Below are 26,088 nucleotides of genomic sequence, written 5' to 3' on the forward strand. Positions count from 1 at the left end.
GTCTGCACAATATCATATTCTTAATGTCCACAATGTAATTAAAAGTTACTTAATACACAAAGAACCAGCAAAATGCAATCTGTTCTCTTCATTTTTGGCTTCTGGGGATTTCTCTCACTTTTTACTGAAATAGGTTACGGACCTACAGTCATCTATTTAAGGATATCTGTTATATTTCATTCCGTTTCTAGGTTAAAATTTACAAACAGATGGCTTGTCCTTTAGAAAAGTTTATCAATATATGGTTAAATCTGGAATGTTTAGGAGTGTTCCTTTTACTCAGTCCAGGATAAAATCCTATGGTTTTAATGTGTTGTTTTTTTTTCAATTTAGTAAATTGGACATCTAGTTATAATACATTTATTAGCCACACTTACTTCTTTTGTAAATTGGTAATTCATCATTTCTGTTCATTTTTTACAAATTATTTCTTTCATATTGATTTATACTAGCTCTGTATCAATTCTTTGTTTCTGTGTAGAAATACTTTTTTTTTGTATTTGGCTTTTAACTTTATTATATTTTTCTCCCAAATGGAAGGTTCTTAAAATGTTTTATATTATCAAATCTACCAAGTCTATTATTTAACAGTCTCAATCTCTGTAGTTTGAGGATCATAGTTGTCTATTATTTAACAGTCTCTGGTTTGGGGACCATAGTTTATTTATCCTACTAAAGAATAATAAAGCATTCATCACAATAAAACTTTTAACATAGGTTCTAATAAATTACCAAATGAAAACTAACTTCTATGGATTATATAACAGTCCTATAGGCCTATTAAAAGATCTAACACACGCACAAACAGGAATATTTACTTGTCATCTACTATGGATTCCTTGCCTGGCACTTTCTTCTCAGAGTTTCGCACCCTTATTCCCATACTCTGCTCAAGTCTGTACTCAAAGGTCATTTCCTTTCTAAGTATATACTTTCTTTAATAAGTCCTCTTCCATAACTTTCTTATCTCCTTATCTGTTTTATTTTTCTCCACTGCACTTACTACTCCTTGAAATAATATAATGTGTTTACCTGTTTGTAGACTCTCTCCCACTACAATATAAGCCTCAAGAGGGTTATCTGTATTGTTCAGCTACTTTCTCAGTGCCTAGAATAGCGCTTGGCACTAAACTGATACTCAATAAATGCTTGTTGAATAAATAAACAAATGAGTTAGTGAGTGAATAAAGTCACCGTTTCAGCTATAGGAGCACAAAAAATGGTCCATAATCTAAGCGCAACCTTACCTCCAACAGTTTCAGATTATCTAGGTCAAGAGAGGGCTCTGATGCTGCTGCCTCCATCATGTTCATACTGTGAAGACCTTGTTTACGGTCTCCTACAGGAATAGGCAAAAGAAGTTACTGTTTGCTTCTCTTGAAATGAAGATTTTATTATACTTTTTATTATATTACCATTAAAAAGAAGAGCTACAGAGGGGGAGGCAGCAAGACTTATGCCTAATGTCATGTGAGTAAAACTATTTACTAAACTAGAAATCATCCATAAATGAAGACAAATGATGAATAACATGAAACTTGAATTCTGGGAGATGATTCCAGTAACAGAACTAGTTTCAAACTTTAAAAAAATAATGCCAAGGAATTAAAGACAGTTTTATTAAAGTTATTCAAGCCAATGAATGAGTGCTTATTTCCTAAAATCTCACAGAACCTTAAGTTTATTAGAAACTGAACATTTGATGCTACTGAGAAATTGTTATTTTTTTAAGATATGAAATTGAGCCCTGGCTGGTGTCATAGGGTAAGCCCTGGCACTGAAGTGTCTTGAGTTCAATTCCCAGAAAAGGGCACATAGTTGGGCTGCAGGTTCATTTCCAGCCCCGGTCAGGGCGCATTCACACCAATTGATGTGTCTCTCTCAGATGAGATAGGGTGTGTTCAGGGTGGTATGGCTGTAGACTGATGTGTCTCTCTCAAATCAATGCTTCTCTCTCTCTTTCCTTCTATCCCTCCCTTCCACTCTCTCCAAAAATCCATGGAAAAAAACATCCTCAGGTGAGGATTAACATGAACAATGGTATTTGGTTATATATGATGTGAAAATGGTATTGTGGTTATATAAAGGATGTCCTCAAAAAATGTATACACAGACTTTGAATAATTAATTCTAAAGGCAGTGTTTATTAAAATACATTTCATTTTCAAAATTGAACTATCAGCTGTTAAAGTGTATATACATTTTTGGGGACGCCCTGTATATTTTAAGTCCTTCTATTTCAACATAATACTAAAGTATTTATAAATAAATGGTATGTGATTTCTTTAAAATAATCCGGTGGCACAGAAGGGTGTAGTAAGTGGGGCTATCGATGATATATAAATGTGACAATTGTTGGAGCTGGGTGATAGGTATTTTGTGTATGTTCAAAACTTTTCATAAACACTAAAGGAAAAAAGTTTGTTCCAGCCAGCGTGCTCAGTAGCTGAGCGTCCACCTATGAACCAGGAAGTCACCATTCAATTCCTGGTTAGGGCACATGCCTGGATTTCGGGCTTGATCCTCAGTAGGAGGCATGCAGGAGGCAGTCGATCAATGGCTCTCTCTCATCATTGAAATTTTATCTCTCTCTCCCTCTCCCTTCCTCTCTCTGAAATCAATAAAAGAAACATACATATTTTTAAAAAATAAATAAAAGAGAGAAAGGTGGGAGCTACTGTACCACATAAATGTTTTTTAGCATGGAGATTTTAAAAAGGAAAAAAATTTTCAACTAAATGGCATGTTTAAATAAACAATAGAATAAAAATGATATTTTTACCTGTCAGCATCCTGTATCCGAAGCATAAGGCAACTATCAAAACAGCTAACACAGAGACTGATGCTAAAGCAATGATTATTGTTTCATCTCGGTTAAATGAATGAGGTGGACCTAAAAGAAAACACATTTTAAAATACAGTTATCGTTAAAGAAGATGTGGTCCATATATACAATGAAATATTACTTGGTCATAAAAAAAGAGTAAATCTTACCATTTGCGATAACACAGGTGGACCTAGAGGGGATTATGCTAAGGGAAGTAAGTCAGACAGAGAAAGACAAAAACCATGTGATTTCATTTATATGAAATCTAAAACACAAAATAAACAAACAAAACAGTAACAAACTCAAATACAGAGAACAAACTTATGGTTGCCAAATGGAAGGGAGGTTGAGGGAATGATTAAAACTGTAAAGGAATTAAGTACAAATTGGCAGTTATAAGAGTCACGGGGATGTAAAGTATAGCATAAGAAATATAGCTAAGCCCTGGCCAATGTGGCTCAGTGGTTAGAGTGTCAGCCCTCACACCAAAGGGTCACGGGTTCAATTCCCAGTCAAGGGCATGTACCAGGGTTGCAGGTTCGATTGCTGGTGTCAGTCCGGGCGAGTGTGGGAGGCAACCAATCAATGTGTCTCTCACACATCAATGTCTCTCTCTCTCTCTTCCGACCTCCCTCCCTCCCTTCCACTCTATCTAAAATCAATGGAAAAATATCCTCGGGTGAGGATTAACAACAACAACAACAACAAAAAGATAGTTAATAATATTATAATAACTAAGTATGGTGTCAGGTAGGTACTAAACTTATTGGGAGATCACTTTGTAAGTTATATAAATGTTTAACTACTATGCTGAGCACCTGAAACTAATATAATATTGAATGTCAACTGTAAATAAAAATTTTTAAATGTAAAAATGTAGTTACCCTTTTAAAAATATTTTGTTAAATACTGAAAGGCTGTATCAATATATAAAAAATCAGCAATGTTTCTACATCAAAGGACATAAAAATTAATAAATTTGTAATAATAGAAAATTATATATTTTATCAGATTATTTTATATAGATTATATATATTTAGAACACTTAAATACCTGTTGGTAGCATTCCTAATTATTAACGGCACAAACAGAACAGTATATTTAAGAAAACAGTCTTTGGAATCACATTTGATTTCAAATCTTGACGCTATACCACTCCCTCAGTGGCCTTTAGCATGTTATTTGACTTCTCTGATCTTCAATTCTCACATTCGTAAAAATAGTACTCTCTACCTCACAAGTCTTCTATGAGGCTTAGATCAAAATCTAAGTACTTGGTACAATGTTGAGTATATACTATCTATGCAATAGTGGTAGTTATGTTTACCAATATTAATATTATAAGATTAAAAGAGCATGGCTTTGCAGGCAGTTAAATCTGAACTGGACTTACAACTCAGTTTTTCCACTTACCTCCAGAAAATTTCTTCACCTATCTGAGCCTAAGTTTATTCACTTGCAGAAAGGGAACACACATGTCTAAATCACAGGGCTATTATGAGAAGGTAAACCATTTTATGTGTTAGTTCCTTCTATGAATCAGATCATGCCTAGAGAAACACCCTTTAGGATGGACGTCCACAAACTGGAGTACATCCAGAAGACATGAAGGTATGAGAACTCTGAAATGTGATGGGTAGAAAAAACTGGAAGTGTCTGGTATAATGAGAAAATTTGAGAGCATATGATAGTTGTCTTCATGTGGAACTTGTAGCTAGAAAGAATAACAAGATCCAATTAGTGCATGTTCAAAGAGAGCAGACTGAAAATACTGCTTTTGATTCATGGTTGGTTGAATCCGCAGATGTAAAACCTGGGAATATGGAGGGTCAATTGTGTAACCACAGAACCAGTTCAAACTGGTCCTGTCCTGTTTCTAACAAGATACAGTGGTACCTAGGTTTTTGAACGTCTCAGTTGACGAACATTTCGGTTTACAAACCGCCGTAAACCTGTAAGTAAATGCTTCAGTTTTCAAACATGCCTCGGAAGTCGAACATGCCATACGGCTCCCCATGAGTGAAAGATCCTGAGGCCTAGCTGTCAGCTGTGAATCCCTCGGTTTTCGAACGTTTCAGGACTTGAACGGTCTTCCAGAACGGATTACATTCGAAAACCGAGGTGCTACTGTAGTGAGTTGCTTTGCAGAGACAACACACTAAAACCACAAGGTATGCAGTGGAAGCACAGGAGAGAACTCTGACCTCCAATTACACCTAGAACCAAAGTCTCGTGCCCACCACCCCCCCGCCCCCGAACCCAAGGACCAGGATATGGCCGCAACTCGAACACCGGAACCCTTTCAGAAGCAAAAGTGTTGTTCAGGAAGATCCAGTGCTGAAGCCCCTTAACATATCTTACCATAAATGGCCAAGATCCAAAGCTTTGCATTCAAAACCAGTCCTACCAGTGCTTCCATATATAAGACTGTTCTCCCAACACCTTAAAACTCACCAAAAACTCTGGATCAGGGAGACAGATTTAAGCCTTGCCTCCTATCTCCTTGCCAATCGACTTTAAGCTTTTCCTTTTCTCAGAAGCCAGCCACAGTACTGGCTCCTATGCACACCGAGAACTGGGCCCTTGCTCTGTACCAACTGTGTGTGTGTGTGTGTGCGTGTATATATATGTATGTATGTATGTTTTAATCCTCACCCAAGTATATTTTTCCCATTACTTTTCAGAGAGAGTGGAAGAGAAAGAGAGAAAGAAAGAGAGAGAGAGAGAGAGAGAGACAGAGAGAGAGAGGGAGAGAGAGAAACATTAATGTGAGAGAGAACCATCAATTGGTTGCCTCCAGCACACACCCTGATGGGGCTAGCCTGCAACCAAGGTACATGCCCTTGGCCAGAATCGAACCCAAGACCCTTTAGTCCACAGGCTGATGCTCTAATCACTGAGCAAAACCAGCTAGGGCACAACTGTATATTTATTGAAAAAAATACATGTATGAATGGAGACCCACACAGTTCAAACCTGTGTTGCTCCAAAGTCAACTGTGGTGTGTGTTATGGATTGAATTGTGTTCCCTCAAAATTCATACATTGAAACCCTAACTCTAATGTGATGACTTTTGGAGAAGGGTTCTTTGGAAGACAATTAAGTTTAGATGAGGCCATAAGAGGGGGGCACTCATGATGGGATTAGTGCCCTCATAAGAAGAGATGAGAGGTGTCTCTCTCTCTCCCCGCCATGTGAAGAAACATCAAGAAGGGGCAATCTGCAAGTCAAGAAGAGTATCTGACAGAACCCAACCATGCCTAATCTCTGACTTCCAGCCTCCAAGTCGCTGTTTAAGCCACTTAGTCTATGGTATTTTGTTACAGTGTTGGGTATGTGGTACATGACTGTATAAGTAAAAGTGGAGAGTACACAGAACCTCCAAATACCCAACACTATACTTTAGTAACCACCAACACTTTGCCATCCAATGGAGAAGGTTCAAATAACAGAACTCATGCCCGACTGGCGTGGCTCAGTGGCTGAGTGTCAACCTACGATCCAAGAGATCACGTTTCAATTCCCAGTCAGGGCACATGCCCAGGTTGCAGGCTTGATCCCCATTACAATTAAGAATTTGTCTCTTCTTTTAGTTGAATTCATTTTTGGTTCATATATTTTCAGTCTATATTATTAGCTGTATACAAATTTTAAATTGTTCTAACTTATTAAATTGGATATTTGTCACTACGAAATGACCCTCTTTGTCTAAAACAAGCACATAATACAGTAAATCAAATATGCTGGGCTACCTATATTTTAGAAGACTCACCAACATAGGATTATCAAATGATTTTTTTAGAGTGAATTACAGATGTAAATAAGGGGAGGGAAGGGGAGGGAGACAAACCATTTAAAAGACGTTCTTAAGTACAGTTCAACTGTTTTGCACAGTTGTGGGCTGTTGAAAAACCACTGAGGCAGATAGATCTGTCTGATATGAAACCAAAAGGTCTGGGATGCTGTTTATGAGAAGCTTGTGGCTGATAATGAAGTCAACAAGGATACTGCAAAAAGTAGATTATGTAAGGAATAGAAACAGTTGTAAATCAAAGAATGTTCCTCACATGTGTATGTCTGTTCAAACAGCAGCCTTTTCAGCAGTATCTATATGGAGATGACTTTGTTAATGACACCTCCAGATTACAAAGTAATGACTAGCTTAAGAAATATATAATATATAGAAAGAAAATTAAGAAAACTATAATATATATAGTTTTCTTCTGTAGAAGATCCGTATTTTATTCAGCAAAATTAACAAACATGGCACTATCCTTAAAATAATGAGATCAAACTCTTTATGGATAGCACCCACTAAAAAGGGGAAGGGGCAGCAATGTAAGTAAAAAGTCAGCTATTCTGCAGAGGAATTTGATAAATTTTGCAGTAGAAATACTCTTCTACTACCAAGAGGAACCTTGAAATAGCTGAGAAGATGGGAAGAGCTATACCTAGTCTTAAAAATGGTAGTTAAGCCGTAAAGGTTGAAGGGGGTATGATTTAAACATGCTTCACAAGAACTTAAGGGCTGGTTTTGCTTGGAATAAAAGGCAAGATAGCTTTGAGTGATATGTTCTCCTATGCATGTCAAATGTAAATCACCCATGAAGAAACTATGGGAATAGAAACATGCAGTACTACATTCTACATTTGGCCTAACTGAAGACATTCTTAAGCAGGAAACTAGTGGTAGAGTCAAGTATTGATTACCTAAACTAATGGTGAGGAGTTGGAACTTAAAAGCTTTGAATAATCTTTATAACAAAAACAGGGACAGAGATCTCTGCCCTAGACCTGACTTAACTGTTCAGCTGTGTAAGAAGAAACATGTATGCCAGAAAAATCTCTTTGATGAGGAGATACAGCAGCTGGACTGATACCTGAAATATGTGGATTAAATAATTGCATTAATCAATTCATGTACGAAGAGTTTAACGGATATAACTTTTATTTTCCACTGGATATTTTAGAGATATCTAAACAATATGCTCAAAACTAAATACCTTCTCTCCACCAAGCAATTTCCCTTGTCTATTAGTGCCACTGAAAAGTGGTTAAGTACAGCAGAGCCAAAATTGTCAGAAAAGTGGCCAATGAGTATCTACAATTAAATGTTTTTTTAATTTGAACCATTTTGTATAAAACACTCTTAAAAACACAGTATACTTTTCTCCTGCCTAGAAATTTTTTTCTAAATGACTGGCAACATAATTTTGAATATCAGTTAGTCTACGGTGAGGGCCTATTAGGGATTCTCAAATCATTATGTTTTTATAAATTATTGCATCTGACTTTCGATTTTTCCATCTCATCCTCTGTCTGCTCTTTGTGATGTCAATGTGCTCACCTTCATGTTTTTTATAATCTAGTTTGGGCTTTAAAAACAGATGGCCTAACTTGTAATATATGAATGTAAAGGAAACAGACTAAGGGACTTTTCTAAATTTAAGAGTTTTAATACAAAAAAATTTACAGTATCTATCTTGGCTGCTTATAGTACTGTGGAAATCCATGAAATTAGACATTATCAGAGTCCAGTGAAATTCTGATTCCCAAACATACCTTTTAGTGTTTGGTGTGAGAAACTGCTCAGGTGGTCAAACAGATCTGTACTTGCACAATGCAGCTATTGGTGCTTCGGGAAGTTGGGGAAGGGGGTGGCAAGTGAGGCTTTGTCTGGTTGGCCTTTTTTGAAAACATCAATATGTGTGCTATCCATTCCAAATGTGTAACAAAAAATGTTTCAATGAACAAGTTCTGGAGTTCAACTTTATAACAAGGACAAGTAAATAAGTAAATAAACTTGTTAAATGTTTCTAGAGAATGCCAACAATTGGATTTTTAAAAACAAGTAAATTTCTTAAGGACAGCAACTAAGGTAGCATTTTTATCACACAGTAAATTCCATCCATTCACTATACTTTTCTGGGTTTTCCTACATACAAGTACACGTTTTTAGTGTTTGTCTTCTGTGCTGTTCCTATAACTTTGCTATTAATATATATGAAGCTACTTTTTAAAAATTAGTTATACTAGGTAACTTTTAAGGTCCTTCTAATGCCAAAATTCTGTATGACTCTCCTAATGTTTCTTGAAGACTCAGCATTCTCTTTGCTTTTATTCCCAAATTTACCAAAAAACAAAAACACAACATAACTTTTACAAAAAAAGATTCAATAACCCAAAATCTGAAATAGAAAATATTAATTCATGTATAGGGAGGATGAAAAAGTGTTAAGCAGATTTTTTAACATGTTTTTTAAAACTATGCTAATGGTAAAATATTTCAAATGGAAAACCTTCCAGGATATGTCACATGGTCTAAAAATATGAGATCCTTGAAAAACTGCCAGAAAAAATATTTCAATGTGTATTCACATATGTGTGCAATAAAAGAGGCCTTTAACCAGAAAACTCCTAACTTTTTTGTTTCTTTTTTAAAAAATTCTTTTTTTTCTTTACATATATGCTGTATATGATATATATATATGCTATACCTAAAATTGTTTTGTTCCCCTAGCTCTAATAAACCCTCTCCTTCCTCCCTGTTAGCTTTCTCAGTTAAATACTCAGCCAAATGTAAACACTGCTATGTATGCCTGCGTGCAGTGGCTCAGATTGTACAAGCAAGCGCTTCCTGAACGCAGAACAGACAGGGAACTGCTGTCTGCCTCATTGGAGCCTGGGATGTTTCTGTTTACAAATCCTGGAGCCAGGCAGGGGCCACTACTGGAGGCGTGCTGTTTGCTTCCTTGCTACACTCAGTCTTTGTCTGGGTCTGTGTCAAAGAAAGAACAACATTGTTTCATGTGCAGCAAGCAACAAAGGAAATCTTAAATATAACACACTGGTGGTTATGTTGGCTCCTAAATCTTTTACAACTCTGTATGAAAAAGCAAATTAGCAATCCGTTTTGTGTGTGTTTTTTTAAATTTTTAAGCAATGTATTTTTCATAAAAGCAGAGGGAAAGTGTTTAAAATCAAAACAATTAATGTGATCCAAGTTAAATGAATTCCTTAGCAAAATAATTCAGATTGCTAAATATCATTTCTGTAATGATGATATGTTACACAGCTTAATGTTTTGGACAAATATTTCTACACACACTAAACAATTTTGATTTAATTAGTATGTTTAGAATGGCAACTACACAGTAATCATAATCAGATTAATGTTTATGTTTAATGTCCTAAAAACAAATTAAGAAGAGGCAGATTTCTTTTTTTTCAAGTTGGTATTTAATACTATTTAAGGCTTTTAAATTTAACTTGCCTCAATCATTGTGGACAGACTTAGCTTGTAAGAAACAAATAACAACAATAAACAAAACAGTCCATACTCTGCTGAGCCCAGGCATTTTATGGCTGAATTATAAAATGAATACGTATTGGAAAACTAAGGGAGAGAGAGAAAAAAAGAAACAGTATGAATTAAACAACAATAAAAGGTTTAAAAAGAAAACAGGAAAGATACTCAATGCCTAGCTTTCTTATTAACTTCTAGCTTTGTAAGATTTATAATTAAAAAAAAAAAGATATATCCCCATTGATTTCAGAGAGAGGAAGGGGAAGAGAGAGAGAAAGAAAAACATCAATGAGAGAGCCGTCACTGATCAGCTGCCTCCTGCACCGGGGCATGTGCCCTGACCGGGAATTGAACTGCAATCCTCTGGGGATCCTAGGTTGAAGCTCAACTACTGAGCCATGCCTGGCTGGGCAAGATTTATAATTTTAATTTCTTTGAAATAGATGTTTTGCGATGAGAAGAGATTGAATTTCAGCATTATGTTTCTTTTATTAAAGAATGGATTAAAACTAACACAGTTAATTATATTTCATTGGAATAAAGTAATTAAATAAGTGTAAAAATAGCATTTAAGTAAATAGATTAAAAACTTTTTAGTAAACAAACACCAAAAATAGAAGATAAAGGTTCATCTGCAGCCTATGCTACATTTAAAAAATCATTAAAGTGTAATAAAAACACCATTAAATATGTTCTCAAAATGTTTTTGGTGTAATTCTACCAGGACTGCTTGCCTCTAGCCTATTCAAATTTTATTTTTTAGCTTTATACACAGAATAAAACAAAAAGTGTTGCCTACTCGATGTAACAGTTTTGAAGATGATTATTTAATACTTCCGAGAAAGCATCAATCAAGATCCCAAAAACCCAATTGACTAAGAAAAGTCAATTTGAGCCTAAATTAACATTAGAAAAAGGAAAATCTAATCACTGCAATATTCGTTATTTAAAACAAAACAAAATCACATAAAAATTCTCACAATACAGAATCAAACCAAAGAGTCACATCACTCAGAGATCCCTAGTCAAATTTCCTAACTGTTCTACAAATGCTACTTGTAAGTCTAGAATTCATACTAAAGACCCTTGTTTTCTCATAAAATGACCATGAAAACATAAGGCATATATACAAGTGTTTATAATACAAATGTACAATTTAGTAAATTATTATGAAGTAAACACTCATGTAGCTTCTGGGCCAAGAAATAGGACATCCAGAATCCCCCAAACCACCTATTCACTTACCTGCTCCTTCCTGGTCATAACAGCTTTTCTCCTCCCCAGAGATAGCAACTATCTTGACTGCGCTAACAATTTCTCCGCTTTTCTTAATAGTATTACATTCTCTATTTTGCCTATTTCTGAATTTTATGTAAATGCAATTTCTGTGCCTTGCTTTTGTTTTATAATGTCTTGAAGACTAAACTATGCTATTGTGTGCAGGTGAAATTCATTCAGGGTTGCTTTTCTGTATAACAAATGCAGTTATTTTTCCTTGTAGTGAGTCTGGAACTTAAAATGATAATTAAAAGATCACTGTAGGTAATCCTTATTAAGCATCATAGAAACAGTCCATAAATATATAGATTTAGTTTTTCAGTCCTATTTAGTACTTTTAAAGTACCCAATTTTGTTGGCAAGAGAAAAATATTAAACAAAACAGACAAATGAAAAGGCTGCACATCTTCTTGCTGTTTCTAATTTGGGGGCAGCAGAGGCAGTAGTTAGCAGCCAAGAAAGCCAGAGTTAATAAAAGATGCACTCTTGGGTAGAAATAAAAGCTTTTTCAAAGTTTACTTTATGCGACCCCAATTTTACAAAACATTTACATTAATACCTGTTTTCATTAGCCAAAAGAAATCTGAAAAGGATTTTCACTTGTATGAAAAAGGCAAAAAGTGAATATAGAGTTCAGCATTTGTTTTGCAGTGAGCCGTTATAGAGGCAGTGCAAACCGGAGCAGAGTGGCACTGCCAACCTCCTTCTGAAGGAACTACACTCAGCAGCTCAGCACCAAACTGCCATAGCTTTGAACTATGTCTGTGAACATCTGTGCTTTACCTTGATTTATTTTGTACATTTGTTAGCAGCAAGATGTATCCTAAGGTAATTGCTTCTTTACTTTACACCATTTTGGCTTAGAAAATATTTCACAGGAATGCTCTACTTCTGGATATCGGAGGAAACCTGTACCTGACATCATTGAAATCCTTGAAATTCATCTCTTCCATAGTTCCCAGATTGTTGTGTTATCCTCTACCCTCAAAGCACATGCTTTATCTTATCTGACAATTCTTTAAAAGGGACCTTCTAAACATATACATCTGGTCTTCTATGAAAGGATAGTAAAAGGAATAGTGTCATCAGGTCATCACCGATGAGTCTCAACCAAACTGTCCATAAATAATTGCTCAGTTCTTACAAATCCCACTCCTTATATAGTGAGGGTAGAGAGTTAGTGACAGAAAACCTGGGGCAGTGATGAGGCGAACAGAATTTAGAATTATTGAAGCTGGCAGTGACTGTACCCTTCTCCAACACAGGCACTTCTTTTTCCCAGCTCATTAGCTCTTCTTTAAGCTCTCTCTTTTTAACTTACCTTTTTTTTATGTTCCCTTCTTTCTCCCTGTATATATTCCTGCCTGAAAACCTGTTCTAGAGGCACCCATATGTCCTGCTTAGAAGCAATGAAGCAATTGCAGGAAGTTCTATTTTTAGTCCAACTCTTTCATGGTTTTCAAACAAAAAAAAAAACCTTAGTTATGATCTTTGTGAGGTAAAGGTGAGATAAAAGCAATTTAAGTTAAAAAATATTTTAGTATTGTATCAAATTGCAAAACAAATCACATTAATCTTTTTAAATGAGTGATAGCTTCAATCCTTGGATAGATCCAACACTTTCAAAAATCAACTAAATATAATGACCTAACAAAAACAAAAAATTACTGGTTCTCACAATAACTGACTGCCTATTTTTTTCCTGACAGGGTATATTAAACAATGTAGAAAATTGTTAATAAAACATTTGTATTATAAGAGCAGAATAGGAAATAATTTTGATTTATACCATTTTGGGGTACATTTTGGTTGTCTATTCTTATACACTAGTGTCTTTACTTTGAAAAGACTGAGAAATTTATAACATACTAAAAAAGAGTTGATAGTAAATATATAGGTGCTAAAAGAAACTTGCCTTTTAAGTTTAGAAAGTAACTCTTTTTGCTTCCTAATATTCTTACTTCCTTGTAATAGAAATATATCCATATATATTTCATGGTAGATGGATGCACCTCCCCATCCCTTGATTTTGAACTCTACCATGTGACTTGCTCAGGCCAGTGGGAAATCGATAAATATAAAACTAACAAGTGATCTAAAATATACTTGAGTAGTTGTGTTTGCACTCTTTGTGGTAACTATGAAAAGAACTAATTCTGAGTAGATGCTTCCCCTTGATCCTGAGCCCCCAGAAAGAGAAGATCTGAACTAACTCTGCGGTCTGGGGCTAAAGCCAGCCTGTATGAGGCAAATTAAAGCTAATCTACAGACCTGTGATCATGAGAATAAATTCTTGTTAAAGCTCCTGAGTTTGGAGTGGCTTATTGATGAAGTATTATTGGCAATAGCTGACAAATATATAAACATATCTACTATTATCCATGTAACATAAAAATATGTACAAATATATAAAACTTTCAGTTACCTAAAAATTAGAAATATTTTAGAATAAATTTTCTTCTAGTTCTGCCCATGCCCCCCCAACAATTGTAGACTTATTAATATCCAAACAAAAGAGTCTATAAGTTAATGCCTATAACTCCTCTGCTAGCTACAAAATGAGTTTTTAACACTGAAAAAATTATATGTGTTTATTTAAAACATAGCCCTTCAATGTTTTGTGGGATAAGACGTAAAACACACATAAATATTTTATTTACCTTTTATGAACTTTAGTTTTGCAAGATGAAAAGTGTTCTGGACATTGGTTGCAGAACAATGTGAATGTACTTAATACTGAACTATACACTTAAAAATGTTTGTTATGGTAAATTTTGTCATGTGCATTTTACCACAATTAAAAAAAGTCTAAAAGAATGGTTCTCATCTTTTCTGGATAACTTTTTATTTTTAAAATATCAAGGATATATACAGAAAAACCAGAAGTCAGTAATAAAATTTCCAATATTTATAAAGTGCTTTATAAATACTGTTAGCACTTATTTCAGTATATTTTTAATCTATGATAAAGGAAATAAAAATGGCAATTTCCTTTTCCTTCACTTCAAAACACTGACCTCTGGTCTGCAGCTTTGGCAGCTGGAAATACTATATAACTTGTTCAGTGGTTTGGTGCTGAGATGTGTCTGATTAGTTTCTTTAAAGAGAAAAGAAGTAACCTCCAACTTCTTTAAAATACACTGTAGTAGACAAAAGTCTTTCAAAACATGGAATGAAAGGACTCAGGATAGACATGAAAAAGGTGGCCTTGGTAGTAAAATAACTACAAACTACTGTTTTAAACATAAGTATAGATTTCTATTGGGGGCAAAAAATCTGTTAAAATTGCTTTTAAAATCTAATATAAAAATTAGTAGGAAAAACTCTATTTTACAGTAATAAAAACAATCATAGGTAGGGGGTAAGAAAAACTTCCATAAACTCTGAAACAGAATTTAAAGAAGGTTATCTCTTTTTTCCTTTTTTTTTTTTTTTTTGTTAATCCTCACCTAAGGATATTTTTTCTATTGATTTTTAGAGAAAGCGGGGGGAGGGGGCAACAGAGGGAAACATCGATTGGTTGTCTCCCGCCTGCACCAGGTCAGGGATGAACCTGCAACCCAGGTACGTGCCCTGGACCCAAAATCGAACCCGTGACCTTTTGGTGCATGGGCAGACACTCTAACCACTGAGCAACACTGGCCAGGGCATCTTTTCTCCATCTTAAAATACTTCAAAATGCCCTAGCCAGTGTGACTCAGTGGTTAGAGCGTCAGCCCATGGACTGAGGGGCCCTGGGTTAAATTCTGGCCAATGGCTAAGCAAAGTCTTTTTTAGCCATACTTATGAGCCATTTTTCTGTCCATTCAATCACTTTAAAGCAATTACAGAAGCAGCAAAGCTAAAAAATAACTAAATTCACAATATCTAAAAACCTACCTGTGGCCCTATGCCAATATCAGCTTCTTTGAATGTAGGCTTTCTTTCTTAGCTTGGTGTGAGATAAAGACATTTGCTGCCAGACACTGAAATTAGAATTTCTAATCTTAACAGCATAGCATAAATTAGAATGTGATTTCTTAAACCCAGTTCTAGATGCAATTCAATCTTTTCTCATCAACTTGATCCAACCATCAACTTAATGAACAATGTAAATTAAAAAAAAATAAGTGCCCGGCTGGGCATGGCTTAGCAGTTGACCATTGACCTAAGATCCAGGAGATCGAGGTTCAATTCCTGGTCAGGGCACATGCCTGGGTTGCAGGCTCAATCCCCAGTCAGGGGTGTGCAATGACGACTCATCACTGATGTTTCTATCTCTCTCCCCCTTTTTCTTTCTCTCTCTGAAATCAATAAAGATATATTAATTAAATAAATAAATAAAAGTATATTTTTATACTAGTCATCCAAAAACCTTTAACACTAAATGTAATGAATTGGGTTTAATTTTTTATAAAATGACAATTTTTTTTGTTGCCAGCTTTTCTATTAACTTAGTAATTTTGTTTACCTTATATTAGGGAGGTTAAATATACCAACTCTAGAAATCTTACCAAGAAATTGTTACAGCTCTGGCCAGTTTTGCTCTGTGGTTAGAGCATCGGCCCAAGGACTGAAGGGTCCCAGGTTCGATTCCAGCCAAGGGCACGTACCTCAGTTGTAGGCTCAATCCCTGGCCCCAGTCAGGGCACATGTAGGCAACCAACTGATGTCTCTCTCTCACATCAATGTTTCTCCTCTCTCTCTCTCTTTCTCCCCCTCTTCCACTCTCTCTGAAAAGCAATGGAAAGAATATTCTCAGGTGAAGATTAAAAAAAAAAGAAAGAAATCAAAATAAGTGTCCAAATCTTGCAATAATTATATACTTCTTTCAAACTCTAGAAAATTACAAACACCTTAGGATGAATTTAAGCATCTAAGAAGGTAAAAGAATACTGTAGATATAAATTCATTTACTTAAAATAAAGGCTGACTTTCTTTTTAAACAGAGTAGGTACTGCAAAGTCTTTCATGGTTGGAAGAGACTCGTAATAATATAGTTCACTTTCCTAAAGTGTCAGACTTCTGATTTTAGATAGTATTTGGACATTTACTGAAGAAGAAAATCTCAACTTGGTAAAAGTGTATCTATTACTTCTCAAACATTTGCTCTTTTCTCCTTTTAACAGAGAAAGCAATCTTTAAGTATCAGACAGTTCGGCAAGCAACAATATCTAGCTAGCTAATAACAGGGTTTTGGTTTTATCTTACTTATTTTTAAATAAACAATTTTTAAAGTTACCCTCTATTTATGATACTGGCTTTATATTTACAGTACTGATGAAAAGTTTCCCTTTAAAACATATGCTTTTTAATGAGATGATCTGAACAAAAATGTTAATGTGTCGTGTAAATACAGAAAACATCTGTAATACGTACTGAGTGGTACACAGATGTGAAAAAAAATCATGAAAGGGTCTTTGAATTTTAGGAAATGTAATCAAGTATTTCCAAAAAAGCTTTTTCTCCCCCTCCAAAATTAATGAATGAACAAACAAATATAAAACAGGTTCTCTGTTTGAGTGTAGTGGTTATATAACAACTAAGTATACACAGTAATGGCTAAAACCAATAGAAATTAATGGTTAACAACACATACTCTGGAGGCAGAACACCTAGGTTTTAATCTTGGCTCTACCACTTATTAGCTGTATGACTTAGTATATTACCTACCTGTGCCTCAGTGCTCTCAATGTAAAATAAGAATATAAGAGTAACCATCTCATATATTTCTGTAAGAGTTAAGTGGAAAGGTTTAAATAAAGCATATAGAAGAATACTTAGAACACTTCAAACACTTCAAAAATGTTACTTAGCTAGTTTTGATTTCACTATATATTAAATGCCTGAATTCCCTTTATGTACTAAAAAAAAAAAAAAAAGACTGGTCATTCTAACTATAATCCTGATAAAATGAATTAAAATTTCACTACTAGATTTATCCCATCTGGGATAATATTCTCTAAGAATCTTAAACTTACTGCAAGTATTTTATGAAGCAAGGCCATTAAATAAATATCTAACACTAATATCTTAATGCCAGGGGTAAGTAGAACTAAGAACAGCATTTGTTGATGGGTAAAGGAAGGACTGCCTGAAAAAGTTACCGTAACACACTGGATACAACAGAGGAAGGGTTTTTCTAAGAAAAAATAAAGGGCCTCAGAAAATAAGATCTCAAGGAAAGAAAAGTACTTAATCTTCCTTAATTCTAAAATTATGTCTAGAGTCAAGTCTACTTGTAACTATATACTAAATAGGCACAGAACTGCTGGCAAGTATTTTTTAAGGCTGTCAGTAGAAGAGGAAATCTTTGAAAAAATAAAAATTGAGCTATTAAGACCTATAATGAGTTATCAATCCATAAATCTCCTCATTTCTAGCCAGTTTTGTCTTGGAGAATTTTCTGATAATGTGGTTTCTAGTTGAACACATGCTATAGGCCTCTGATGGAAATCTCAGATCTGAACCTTAGATCAGCAAAATAACTGACATATTTCTAAATATCATAAGTTCTTTTTCCATTCTTTTCCTTTTTATTTTAAAGGGTAATAATTCTTCTAAATGGAGGAAAACAACATGTATACTATACTTGAGATGATGGGATTGGAGGAAAAAGCTTTTTTGAGAACAGAGAGTTAGTGTCCTTATTGGCTAGAAATCATTGGTGATCTATAGTCCAAACAGACCCTTAATTTTTATGGCACATAACAATGTTCACATGTCTTTTTCCAACATTAACAATTAACTATTTTGTTATTTTAAAACAGATATTTCATTCATGTCTCAAGAGAAAGCTTCAGTAGACTTCTCATTCTGTTAAATTTTTTAAAAACAGCCAGAATGAATAATCTATGCACAGTTCATTTATTTGTGCCCTATATATCTAACTGCCTCCAAAAAACTACGTAAGGTAGTTTTGTAAGACTACACAAATCTGTAATTAAAAAAAAATAATTTTAGAATTGGAGGTAAGTGGAGTAGTAACCTTTCTCTAATCCCCTAACTCTACATCAAAGTAATCCTTAAATAATTATAATGTGAGATTCTGTGGCTCAGCAAAATACATTCACTTACGATCATGGATTAGTCTGTCAGATTTTCCCTGACAAATCCCCCCACATTATTCTTTTTTGGTTGTTGTTAATCCTCACCCAAGCATATTTTTCTTTCTTTTTTTAATTTATCTTTATTGTTGAAAGTATTACAGATGTCCCCCTTTTCTACCCGCAATGCTGAGGATACTTTCTCCACTGATTTTTTTAGACAGAGTGGAAGGGAGGGGGAAGAGACAGACAGAGAGAAACACTGATGTGAGAGACACACATCAATTGGTTTGCCTCCCACATGCACCCCGACTGGAGCCAAGGATAGAGACAAGGTATGTGCCTTTGGTCAGAAACGAACCTGGGACCATTCAGTCCACAGGCCAACACTTTAACCACTGAGAAAAAAAGCTAGCGCCCCCCCCCCCCCCATACACACACCCATATTACCCTTAAATATCCACTGCTACCATATGCTTTAGGTTATATCATTTAAGTACCTCATGGTCTTCACCTGCAACTGCGGGTGAAAAAAAAAACCATGAAAACCAAACAAACATTTTTCTAAGGGAAGGGAATTATATCTTGATATTCTCTGCCATCCATACATTCCTATATTGCTGCTAGGTCTAACCCTACTCAATGTGCAAGTTAGAGCAGTAAGGAGGCAAGTAAATGTGGTGGTAGATATTGTGTAAATGCATACTTGATGAGAAAGATATAATTCCAGTAATGCAATGAATGGTTTGATGTCAGGAAGTAAACAGTACATCTGAAAACAATGTAAAGAGACAAAAGCAGGATTAAAAGAAAACATTAGGTAACCTCTGTTAATCCCTAGAGCAGCGATTTTTAACCTTTTTCATCTCAAGGCACATAACTAATTACTAAAATTCTGCAGCATACCAAAAAAGAAATTTTTTGCTGACCTGACAAAAAAAATAGGTATAATTTTGATTCATTCACACTGGATGGCTCTCGTTGTGCTGACCATTGTCTTTTTTTTATTTGACAATCTAAGGGAAAAGAGGTCAGTGTTCTTGACTAAATAGTCAGGTACTGCATGCTTTAAAAATCCTTACGCACAAGGGTTCCCTTTTCTCGACATCCTCACCAGTACTTGTTGTTTGTTGATTTATTGATGGTAGTCATTCTGACAGGTATGAGGTACTATCTCATTGTGGTTTTAATTTTTATCTCCTGATGACTAGTGACATTGGACACCTTCTCATATGTCTATTGACCATCTGGATGTCATCCTCTTTGGAGAAGTGTTTATTCCAGTCTGTTGCCCATTTTTTAACTGGATTGTGTGTTGTTGTTTTATGGTGTTGAGTTTTATAAGTTCTTTATAAATTTTGGACATTAACCCCTTATCAGATGTATCATTGGGGAATATATTCTCTAAAGAGTTGTATTCTTACCTCATCCAATCCTGACAATGACGTTTGCAGGATGATCATTTTCCAACTGCTGTACTACTACATTTATCCATTGGCACTTGGCATTCTACTATAAACAAATGCTCTCTCTTTTCCCTTCTCTGCTACCAGCATAGCCTCATGAATTCATTTTCCTTCCAATGGTTTACAATTTATTACTGTACTTCTTTAGCACTCAAATTATCTCTAATTTTGCCAGTGGGCGTTCCTTCAAGCTGACTCCTGTGTCCTTGTGACAAGTCTCCATCCTATTTGGGGGCATTTCGCATTTCTTTCCTTACTTTCTAATGTTAGGAAATGTTTCAGGCTGATCTTACACCTATCCTGTTCCAGTCCTAAAATAAGAAATTTTTCCAAGGAGTCCAAGTTTCTTTGAGTGGGGAGTAGTATTAGAAACTAAATTGGGCTCGGCAAGGCATGGCTCAGCGGTTGAGCATCCACCTATGATCCAGGAGATAGAGGTTCAATTCCCAGTCAGGGCACATGCCTGGGTTGCGGGCTCAATCCCCAGTCGGGAGAGTACAGGAGGCAGCTGATCAATGACTCTCATCATTGATGTTTCTATCTCTCTCTCTCCCTCTTCTTTTCTCTCTCTGAAATCAATAGATATATTAATATATATATATATATATATATATATATTAAAAAAAAGAAGAAGGGGGAAGTAGGAAGAACTTTAAAAAAACCTAAAAAACCTAAACTAAATTGGGGTATCATGTATGCTCATTGCTACTGGGGGTGCTTCTGCTTCTTGCCCTTTCAAACCAACAAAACTAAGAAATATATGTGGAGATAGCTACATGTATATATTACATACACACACATATATAAATATATACACATACAAATGTGTATATATGCATATACATATATACATGGCCACATACACATGCATGTAATATATACATACATGTATTTTTAAAGTCGTAAGTCCATATTGATACCTTGAATTACAATCTATTCTCATAAGATTCTCTTGCCTTCCCATAAATAACTGTGTTCCTCTTCTTCAAGTAAGAACACTGGCTCCCAAGAACATCAACACATAGTCATTTTCTTAATCCTATAATACATCTACAGTTGTTTTAGAATTGCTTTGTCCATACTACTAAAAAACAAACCTAAAAGGAGTTCAGTATTTGTTTGCAACTCTCCCCCCATATCTTACATCCCATTTCACCCAAAAGAATATATATATAGCCAAACCATCTTTATAAAATCCTTAACATTAGTTCTTTCTTTTCCCCTTAACTGTGATTATGATACAAATGGGCTCATTTGTTTCATTCTGATTTTAGTTTGGGGTTTCCCCCTCCCCATCCTTATTGATTTTATTTTTTTGCATATGTATAATAGCAACATGATTCCAAAAGTCAAAACTACATATAAATGACTATACTCAGAGGACTGGCACTACTTCCTGTATCCTTTCCACTCCATTCCCTCTATCCCTTATAAGTAACCAACTTCATTATTTTCTGGTTTATTCTTTCTTTGCTTCTTTCTGGTCTTACACAAAAGAAAGCATACTATATATGCTTATTATCCACCTAACATTTCTAGAAATCACGCCGTATCAGTTCACAGAGATCTTACTCATTTTTTTCTTACAGCTGTATAGTTAGTACTCCATTACAGGTATGCACTGTAGTATATTCCAAGTAATCTGCTATTCTTGGACATCTGGGTAGTTTCCAATATTATGCAGTTACAAATAATAGCTGCAATGGGTAACTCCATGCATTATATATTTTTGTACTGTTGGAGGTATATCTTCAAGATAAATTTCCACAAATGGGAGTGCTGGATGAAAGAGTAAGTACACATGCAGTTTTCTTAATACTACCAAATTCCCCTCCTCAGGGGCTTGAATGCACTATATGTTGGTTCACTTGGTAATATACCAATACCTTGGAAATCCTGGTGCACTGCTTTTGGATTTCAGGTATTCGCTAGATATAGTCTCATAATGCTGGAACTCTCCTTCTCACTCCTGCCAAACCTGAATGTTTGTATATATTTTTAAATTTTGCAAATCTATGCAGAAAGGAATTACAAGGAAAAATAAGTTACTTTAACTACTTACTAAGTGGTGTTGTATCTGGAGGTGGAAAATTCTCAGTAAAGTTGACATTACACAAGTCTGCGTTACAGCAGCAAAAACGATATGTTCCATTCTGAATTGAGGGAGGGGTGGTAGTTACAACGCATTCTTCATGGTTACACTCCTCGGGATCTCCAATGTGAGACCAACATCCTACAAATTGGTATTAACATAAACATGTTAAGGGTCAATATGATAAACAAAAGTAAAATGAAAACAGACTAAGAAATAATTGAAATAATTGCAATCGATGTGACAGTTAGTACACCTCAGTTATAAAATACTCTTGCGAATCAATGGGAGACACATTTTTTAAATAACAGAAAGAGGGCAAAGTATAAACAGGCATTTCATGGGGGGGCCAGGGGTGGGATCCAACAACAAAATGTTTAACTTCATCATTAATATAAGAATTATTAAAGCAACCGTAAGATTTCATTTTTGTCTACATTAAATTGGTCTGTTTCAAAAATAATAATATACAATTGTAACAAGGATTCAGTAACACTCTCATACACTGCTGGGGGAAATGTAAATGTATACAGCATTTCTAGAAAGCCAGATGGCAATTTTTCTGAACAGCCTTTAACATATTCATGTTTTCTAATCTAATAATTCTATTTTGATGAATCCACTCCAAAGAAATAATCAGATAAAATCAAAGATTTATGTTCAAAGATGTTCAATCAAGTAGTATGTACTACAGAAAAAAACCAGAAAACAACATAATGACCAACAGAGTACTGTATAAGTAAATTGCCATATGTGTATACAATGAAATATTTACACACACACACACACACACACACACACACACACACACACACAGTCTTGGGGAAACATTCATGATATAACTTAAGATAGAGAAAAAACTGGCCAGGTAGCTCAGTTGGTTAGAGCATTGTCCCAGTAGGCCAAGGTAGCAGGTTTAATCCCTGGTCAGGGCACATACAATAATTAACCCTTGAATGTATAAACACGTGTAACAACAAATCCATGTCTGTCTGTCTCTCTCTCTCTCTCAAATCAATACAGAAAAACTTTTTTAAAAAAAGAAAATTAAAAGATGGGTATGAAATTATTTATACAGTTTATCCTAACTTTGGGGGGAGTACAAACACATATAAACACAGAGGGACACAAAAAACATACCTAATAGAATAAACTAATAGAGTAAAAATAAAATTCTTGAGTATGGAATTATAGATGCCTGTTTTTCTTAGTTTTCTGTATTTTCTAAACTTCATACAATAAGAATATGTTGATAACATTATAATAAGAAAGATATTATTAAAATAAGCTAAAACCCAAAGTCCATTTACAAATTTGGGGTTTGTGGGTGAATATATACATGGATATATACTTCTAAATTACTGTTTCTCAGGAGAGGGTTTTAATCTACCTCCATGGTTTTCAGATAAACTTCAATTGTATGAAACACAAAGTTATTTCAGGTAAGAAAAGTAGTACTTGCCTTGTTTTACGAGATTTATGTCCCCTTTTGATTTCTCCCAGAGGCCATAACAGGTGCTACCTTTTGAGCATAATATGGTTCCATTTTCATGAGAGATTCGACTCTCACCTATCCCAAGGTCTTGTTGATATGGATCTTTAAATGCACATAGACGTTCTTGACTCTGAGAAGCTAAATTAAAGAATGACAAGTTAATCTTATGACTAAAATTTGCAAAACGTTATTATATAAAATCTTAAGTCTTTTTAAAAGGCTCTTTTTAAAAGTAGGAAAAGTAAATTTCCCTACTAGATACCGAAAAAGGGTGGAACAAATTTGTAGTATTTATTCAATAATTTCTCTCCATTAATTAATTTGTGACCTCCAAACAAGAAGCAAACTTGAAAACTCATTTTCCAAAAGCAATTTCCCTCTTACACAAATTATTCTTACCACTTTCTCCTATTACATAATTTTGGTGTCTGAATAAATATCAAAAAAATGTCCATGCTCTAAAATCAAATGAACCAGCCTAGAGGGCTAAATAATTTTGGGAAATGCTATAGTATTCACTTTTATCATATTTTACAGTTAGCTGTAGGAAGCTAAATATACATCATTAGACGTGATAAACTAAGGACGAGAAGAGTGACTACAAATGGATATATGGTTTCCTTTGGGGGAGATGGAAATGTTCTAAAATTAAATTGTGGTAACGGTTGCACAAATCTATAAATTTATCAAAAATAATTATTCACCTAACATGAGTGAATTTCATGGTACATAAATTATATCTTAATATATTTGTTTTTAAAAACTATGGCTACTAGTGATTTAAAAAAAAAAGAAGACTTTCTGTTATTAAAAATATCAATATGATAGCCAGAAGAATAATTCTCAATAATCCCTTATACTGAAGGGACAACCCAACTTAGTTTCAATAAAAATCAATCTTTTTCCATACACATAATCTGATTTAACTAATTTCAAGAGAGCATTTGCCACATAATTTATCAGCTAACAAATATTTACCAACATTAATGAGAATACCAAAGAAGTAAAAGGTTTTCAAAAAGCTGATCTTTGGTTTCTTTATTTGATCTTTATTGGCTTTCCTAATGTGTTTGACTAGCAAGAATAAAAGCCTGTTTCACTTGGCCAATATATTCCTCATGGGCTTCTGATTTATTTCTTCATTTTGGGTGTATCTTATTTAGTGTGGCTTAATTCACTACCACTTTAGGTCTGGAGATGATTCATTAAAATGATGTTTCTGAACCTACAAAAATAAGGACCAAACTCTAGAGAAGAAATGAAAGAGCAAACAACTGTGTGTCCAAGCCCATTTAGACTACTAGGCCTGTTATATTTATTACAACAGAAAGCACCTTCAAAGTGTTGAGCCAGGCCAACAGGGCATTCACAAGTAGGTAATACAGAGTTCTCAAGTATCTTATAACGGTCTTTTTGGACAAAGACTTTTATTATTACTAAATTTAGTAATCAGGCCATAATTACTGAAAAATAAATGTGACTTGATTTCCACAATTTAAAACCACTTCAGGCAGTCTTCTAAAAAATACTTACTAATATCAACTACATGGCAAGAAAATTAGTAAAAAATAATTCTAGGACATTAACCTAATTATGATTCTACCATATTTTTACCACATGTACTCACATATTCAAATTCCTTTAATGACAAGCTTGATTATATTTTAGATTATCTTACACATTCAATACCAGTATTTTCTTAGATTATCCCCTAATTTGCAAACTTTACCAAATTATTATAAAAGTTAAAATCAAATATATTTCTACATACAAAGTACATATAACACAAATTCATACTTAAAAAGATTCAAACTACAAACAAACTCTGTAATGTGAAAAAAACATACCTATCTATGAGGCATAATTTCTTTTCTCTGTCCCGCTCCATTTCTTGACTCAAGTTAAATATTCCTTACCTACTAACAAATATTGAACTTACATAACCCACTCTTTTTCCCTTTTTGTCTTGATTGTTAGAAAGGTCAGAATGACTTTATAAACTCAGTATCTCTTTTCCCCTTCTCTTCCTCTATTATCCATTTTTACTAGAATTTTGCATTGAATACTGAGTTAACAAAGATCTAACTGTACCCGGAAGTCTACAGATCATACATAAATAAGTACCTCATTTAATTTAAAAATAAAAATAAAATATATATCATTGTAAAAGAGCAGGTGCAAAATGAAAATTTGTGCTCTTCTTGGATCTCCTTTACATCTGAAAAGCAGGTAAAGGCAAGAACACATGTAAATTTTTAGTGACATTATTAAATAATTTGATGATTGAAACCTAAAATTCTCCTTAGAGAAAAAGACAAAACAACAAACAAACAAATCCAACCTCCCTTGTGTTTTCCTCACCCCTACTCCACATCCAACTAAGCTGAACTGATTATCAAAGCAATAAAGGTACAATTGGAGGGGACTGAATTTTACCTTTACTATCCCTCAGTTTTCACCAAGTAATTTTTTTCTTAATAATACTTCAGCCTACTTTTCAGGAATTATTTTATGATAATGACATTAGTACAGGTCAATTATAATTTGCTATTTTAAGAGTAACTTTCAAATTAAGATTCAGCAAATTCTGATAACAATA

The 26,088-nt window shown here is 34.5% G+C and overlaps 1 protein-coding gene across 2 annotated transcripts in view; it reads right to left on the reverse strand.

Annotated features, from left to right (window-relative positions):
• The window catches only part of BMPR2 (bone morphogenetic protein receptor type 2), a 110,230-nt gene that overhangs the window by 26,841 nt on the left and 57,301 nt on the right, over positions 1-26,088 (reverse strand). For both annotated transcript variants that reach the window (XM_016208863.2, XM_016208862.2), the window contains exons 2-5: positions 23,457-23,627; positions 21,965-22,135; positions 2,783-2,893; positions 1,248-1,339 (exon numbers count right to left, since the gene is read on the reverse strand). In XM_016208863.2, coding sequence (XP_016064349.2) covers positions 1,248-1,339; positions 2,783-2,893; positions 21,965-22,135; positions 23,457-23,627 — 545 coding nt within the window. The remainder of the gene's footprint in view (positions 1-1,247; positions 1,340-2,782; positions 2,894-21,964; positions 22,136-23,456; positions 23,628-26,088) is intronic.

This window comes from Miniopterus natalensis, chromosome 8 (assembly GCF_054644295.1).
Source record: "Miniopterus natalensis isolate mMinNat1 chromosome 8, mMinNat1.hap1, whole genome shotgun sequence".
NCBI lineage: Eukaryota > Metazoa > Chordata > Mammalia > Chiroptera > Miniopteridae > Miniopterus > Miniopterus natalensis.